The sequence below is a fragment of the Mesitornis unicolor genome, unplaced genomic scaffold (assembly GCF_000695765.1).
Source record: "Mesitornis unicolor isolate BGI_N332 unplaced genomic scaffold, ASM69576v1 scaffold4422, whole genome shotgun sequence".
NCBI classification, from domain to species: Eukaryota; Metazoa; Chordata; class Aves; order Mesitornithiformes; family Mesitornithidae; genus Mesitornis; species Mesitornis unicolor.
In genome coordinates this window covers 2,914-9,229 of record NW_010171162.1, presented here as the reverse complement: position 1 = coordinate 9,229, position 6,316 = coordinate 2,914, and the positions used below count along the sequence as shown (strand labels likewise).

General features: G+C 38.0%; 1 protein-coding gene across 1 annotated transcript in view; it reads right to left on the bottom strand.

The window, feature by feature from the left end:
* Positions 1 to 4,017: 4,017 nt before the first annotated feature.
* The window catches only part of RTKN2 (rhotekin 2), a gene marked incomplete at its 5' end in the record, with an annotated part of 4,310 nt that continues 2,011 nt past the window's right edge, over positions 4,018 to 6,316 (bottom strand). Inside the window, 2 exon segments of the mRNA XM_010179943.1 lie at positions 4,018 to 4,571; positions 6,073 to 6,180. Coding sequence (XP_010178245.1) covers positions 4,018 to 4,571; positions 6,073 to 6,180 — 662 coding nt within the window.

Sequence of the window (6,316 nt, the reverse complement as noted above, 5' to 3'; positions counted from 1 at the left end):
TCCACTTTGAAGGATGAAAGCCAACAGCTCCCTCGCCCCGTGCACTACCAACAGACAGGCTTCAGCAACCACCTCAGGCCACGTCCTTAAAACCACACAGCCCGGGAAGTGAGTCAGTGCAACATCCAAAACATCACTGCACCACACCACGGTGTAGCTGGCTTCCTCCTGTTAGAGTGCTTGGGTACGAGCAATTTATCGGTCTTAACTCCTTTTTTGAATAATCATCCTCATTACAGCCAGGAAAACTTGAGAAAAAAGACAAAGGCAGAGTTCTAATTTCCAACCAAGCCCTTGCAAAGATAAGGGACCAGTATTGGTAATGAAGTATTACAATTTGTCACTATATGGAAAAGCCAAAAAATGTCAGTTTTCCTCACAGATCTCTTTTCTAATTACACTCCTAAAATTGTGCTCTGTTTTTATTACTAATATTTATGTTCTTTTGTGTAGACAGAAGCAGAGTACAAATGTATTTCCTACAACTGACTTCACTGCATAGCTAAGATCAACGTTTGCTGGTAGCCTGCAGTTTTTATCAGTTAAACCAACTTGCTTAACAGAAGATGCAAAGGCAAACAAAAACCAAAAACAAACCCACAACCAACACTAAGTCAGCAACAATAAACACTAAAACCTGAAGTCAACTAATGCTTCATAATAGGGATTATATAGTGGTTGTTTAAAATAACAGAAACTACATTCAGTAGCAGAAGCCTTTCAAGCTGTAGGAGCCTAAATGTGCAATTAGTTTAACAAGTCTCAACACTGCCACGATGTTTCACAGGACTGCAAGAATAACACTGCTCTGAAGCAGGATGATCAGGGAAACTAATGGCCTAGTTTGCTCAGTGGTGATTGGGACAATATAGTCAACTGGCTGATAGGAGCCTAATTTAAGGGTAGAAATAAAATGAGCTCCATGGAGAATTGGTCCTGAACAACAGGATGCATTTTACTCTTTGATATAGAGTAAGTTTGGCTTGCAGACACCTGCACTGAGGCGTTATCCTTAAGAACCCTAAGTCTCCTAGTGAAAACCAGATGAAGATGTAATTTTCTTTAAAATACCACTACTAGATCAAATCAATACAGAATGTTAGGCTGAAGACAGAAAACTAATTTCAAAATGCAGTATTAACAGGGATTAGGTGAGAAGTGTAGTTGTTTTCCATCTTTTTCCATTTTTTAACGGCTCTGGGAAAAAAAGGGACACGAACTCAACAGCCTGTCTGTTTGCTTTTCCCCACCCCCCTGCCCATGTCACTGACGTAATAAAAACTTATCACCTCTCTCTACTAACCTTGCCTTGCATTCAATTTTAAAAATCAATGATCTGGAAGAAACTGTAAAAATCACTTGCAATAAATTTGCAAAGGACATGAAGACTGCTGGAGTAGTAAAGAATGAGGACAGGTCACTTATACAGAGCAATCTGGATCACTTCATGAGCAGTATTTTAATGCCGGTAAAATACAGTGTATATTTCCAAGAAAAAATAAGGTAGGGTAATAAGGGGATGATGTACCGCATTCTTGGAAAAGACTGAAGAGGACTTGAGCCATAAAAGTCAGCATCCAAGGCAATGCTTCCACAAAAAAAAGGATAATACAATTTTTGAGAAAAGAAGGGAAGAAGATATTAATCAGAGGAAGAGGATCACATTATGTCTCTCTATAGCCTGATGGGTCACGATTGACATGTGGCATCTAATTCAGATGTCACACTTGAAAATATTTCAATTCATGAGAAGTACAGAGAAGAAAGTGAAGATTAGTCTTGGATAACATTCACTGCCATAAGAAAGTTAAGGAATTCAGTACATCTCATCAGAGAAAAGGTTAAAAGGGACATAATCATGATTTATAACTACACACGAGCAATTAGAAAAGCTGATACTACAGAGATCAATATAAGCAATCACAGACATAAAAAGACCAAAATAACTTAAGGTGGAGCTAGAAATGCAAATAGAAAATCAACTGAAAAATGTACCTGGGGTAATTAACTATTGCAACAGGAGGTATGAGTGAATTCTCATCACTTGAAGACTTTCAATTAATATTAAATGGCTTCCTAAAATATGTATGTTGCAGTTCAAAAAAAAGCCACTGAATTTAATAGAGAAACTGCTCATTGAAATTCAGTGGCCTGTTGAATTTAAAAATAAATCCTCATTATGGCGCTTTCTTGCCTTATATATTTATGAGATTTATTTTGAAATATAACAACTAAATGGAAGGGGGTTACCATGAAAAAAAAAAATAATAAAAGGTATTCTTTCTTTCCAGAGCACAGGAACATTTAAGGCTAGATTTAAAGCTAAATAAACTGCAGCTGCATTTTGGAAAATATGCTTCCCCCCCTTTATTTTTCCTATTTCTTGTTCAGAGTTGCACAGTCCACTTAGTCAACTGTGTCTAATTTACATAATCATGTAGTTATTCTTCAGTTTTTCTGCTCCTATTTATAAACCATTCACAAACCATCCACTTAAGTAACAGCATGATTTATTGTAAGAATGATTATGGTTGTTTCAGAGGGAAAATGGAATGTGATTAAACGAAGAATGAACAAGGACGTTCTAGAAATGAAGGGCTCTAATCTTGAGAAAGGGTTTCCAAATGAAACCTGCCTCTCAAGCCCAACCCCAAATAGCCAACGAACCACTGAGGGAATTCAGCAGATACCTCTACAGCTGTGCAGCCCAGAGCTTAGCAGAAGACAAAAAGTAGATTAAACAAACCAAACACACACACTATATTTTTGGAGAAATGGTAAAGCCCCCAAAGCCATCTGGACTTTAGGAAAAAGAAAAATAAATTAATGAACTATATGTATACAGTTGCTGATACCACTCTCTCAACACAGGTCTGAATACCAAGGCTCTAGAGGGAGATCTGCAAGCACACCTTTGCTCTTGGGTGAGTTCCAGCATCTGAGATAAATGCATCAACTAAGGAAAAGGTTGGATATTTAAGCTGTGGAGATTAGAATCTTTTCTGTATGCAACAGATGTTTTGCAGGTGCCACAGTAACCCTAATAACTCATGCTTCTTTCAAAAATGCTGAACAGTCTGATGGAAGAATACCAAAGTTCAATGCTTTCACCTGAAATACTTATTCTGTTATTTCAGAAAGAACAACTTGTGAAAAAACCCTATTTATTTACCAGTAACACCGCCACGTTTACAAACCAGCTATCCACCAGGAACAGCTGAGAGGCTCCACAACGGAGAAGCTATGCTACAGAGCCCCATTCGTCAGAAGAAAACAACCATAAAAATGAAAACCTGCACAGATGTTCACACACAGCACTGCTTTTAAATGTTTCTGTTAGTCCAAAATAAGCACCAGTGATGGATCATATTCTTGCTCAGACACAGATAATCCTGGTCCATTCAGTCAGCACAAGCACCAGCAAGAACTTAGGAGATCCCACACTAAATTGGTAGAACTGCTTCAGAAATTCATATGGAGTTACAGAGCCACTCAGAAGAGCACAATAACTTCTCATTAACTTATAAACAGTGGTTCCCAGTGAGAGAGAGACAAGAATATTTTAGGTGAAGACAAGCGTGGAACTCAGGAAAGTGAGCTTTGCAAGATGTGTGCTGAATCTGTGTGATATTCCCACTTGTTCAAGTCTGAGGAGCTGCAGATGAGCAGAGCTGAGGGACTGATAGAAGGCAATGACAACATCTCTGATGCAGGGACACTAAGTGACCCTGAACACTGCTGGTTTTGCAAGGGGAAAGTACTGAACCACTCTTTTCAGAAGTAGCACCGTTATGTCAGATAGAGATAACTCCTCCTGTTAACTTACACAATTATTTGGATGTTAGCAAAGTGAGTAGAGCTGAGACGGCAGCCAGTAGTAATGCCCTGGCTAGAAGAAAAAAACACTTTAGCCTCAATACTTAAAAGCTATATGCTAAAAATTTATTTTTACTCAAATTACAGTATAAGGTTAAGAAACTCTAAATTCGAGGGACTTTTCTAAGCTAACTATGGTGTCTATGGCTGGAACCATGATCTAGGGTGCAGCATTTCTGTAATCCATTTACATGTAGGGCTTGCTACTGGTTTGGTTTCTGACTCAGCCTTGGTAACCAGTGAAATGGAATTCTCATGGTCAGCTAAACTGTTTTTTCTACAAGGACCAAGTCTGCGAGGAGCAGCAGTGGGTGCCTGCAAGCGCTGCATTTTTGTGGGTATCTCTGAGTCTAAGGAAGAACTACTAGCAGATGCGCAGTCAGCCTTCTCCTGGTTTTCCTTGCCCAACTGCTCTGTGTTCACCTGTGCTTTTGCACTGTATGGTGACTTATCAGAGGGTGGAGGTGGAGCTCTTCTTTTCTTTCCTCTGCTATCATTAGGACTTGCAGTATCTCTTTTTGAGTCTGGATGCATGCTTTTCTGAACAACAATCTCATGAGATCCATCAAAGAGTGAAGCCCATAAGGAAGATGCAGACTCCTTTTGCTGGCCAAGCAGGAACTCGCCATCACTCTCTTCGATTTTTCTTTGTATGGTATCAGTTAAGCCCTCATGTTTCACTGGAGAATCAATGCCTGTAATTTTAAGGGACAGCAATTAACTTGGATTAAAATGCTACCAATGATTTTACTGCTACCTGTTTTGTTATTACTATTCAGAATACAAAATTATATTAACTACGTCTCATGAAGTCTGGATGGATGAAGTAGTAAAGATTACATATGCTCTCCAAGAAAGAACTAGGTGATAGGAGGGAGCTGTTTTCATGACAGCTGGCATTGAGGCAACAGAGTAAACATTGGTATTTCTTTCCAAGGAGAAAAAAAAACCGTACTACTAGAAAACTCACAGATATTAGATACTAAACATATTTTGTTGTACAGTGCTTTGAAAATTTTGTTTCACTGAAGGCCCACGAAAAAGTCTATAACTAAATATTCTTGTGCTTTCAGCCTGCAAAAAATGAGACATCTTTACATATATCATTTTTCTTTATGTGCTTTAAGACTGTCTTGCCCCGTGTCTTTTCCCTCATATTGAGTTTTCTATGTATACTGCAGTAATACTAGCCTCTAAACCAGCAGAAATATCTTTTTTATTGCAGGCCACAAGTTAATGATTTTCAACACATTTTTAGACAAAGAGGTTTACCTATTAATACTATAAATAAGCAGGAAAAAAATTGGTATATTAAAAATGAAACAGAGTCTGTGTTCTGCTCCTCACTGATGTACTTGAGTGTCAGCAGAATTATGCTACAGCGTTACCTTCGTAAAACTTCTATATAGTTGATTTACTGCCCTACTGCTCTGCATTCATAGCTCAGATAGGACTCTCCTGACTGTTCAGTGCTGTGATGCACGGTAACTCAATGACCCACATGGCATTTTGAGCATCTTCACAGCTCCAATCTCAAGCAGCAAGCAGTCAGGCATTTATAGTTGTACAGTGTTTCTCAGCCAATACTGCATTGGATCCATTAAAACAAAGTGACCTACTTTTTCTAGTCAGTAAATATTATTTCTGTAATGAAACTATTAAAATAATCCTACTGCATACCATTTTGCTCTGTAAAAATAGAAGTCTCAAATACATGCTAGATAGATTTTCCAAGCGTATTTTTCAACATCATTACCAAAGACCAAACAATGAGGTAAGTTATATTAGGTAAAGCCTTTAAATAGCTTTCAGAACACCAAATTAATTTCATGCAACTAGTTAAAGACATTATTGGTTTGCAGACCAGACTATTTCACCTTTACATTTCCTGAGCTCTATACTACTCTTACAATGAATGTTTATTTCTAGTGACAGCTTTTTTTAATGTGTTCAGGGCTCTCCAGTTACAGTCCTGATTGCAGACTTTTTGGCTCAAGGTATAAAAATGTATTCATTATTTGTGCTATTACAAATTCAGATTTAACATGAACTCCTTGGTATGCAATTATGTTGCTCTTTCATTGTCTGAATTGCCCTTGAAAAACTCAGTGTTTCAACATCAACACCAGAAGCCATTTGAATACAGACAATGTTGTTTCTGTTACCCTGCAACTTGAAAAGACAAATCCCACTTACTCATATCATGGTAGCTGAAGGTCGCTTCTTTTGTCAAGAACAAAGGTGGTTTCCGTGGTGACATAATCTCAATTTTCATAAGTTTTTCACAACAATGTTTCCACTGGCCTGAGAGAGAAAAGAGAACAATGACTGGAACTTAAACACTTCAGCCTGAAAAAAAATTGGAGCTATTAGGTTGTGTTAGGAAACTATCTCCAAAGCAATGCTAAACAGTAAGCATTTAATTGTGTTTAGCAGGAAT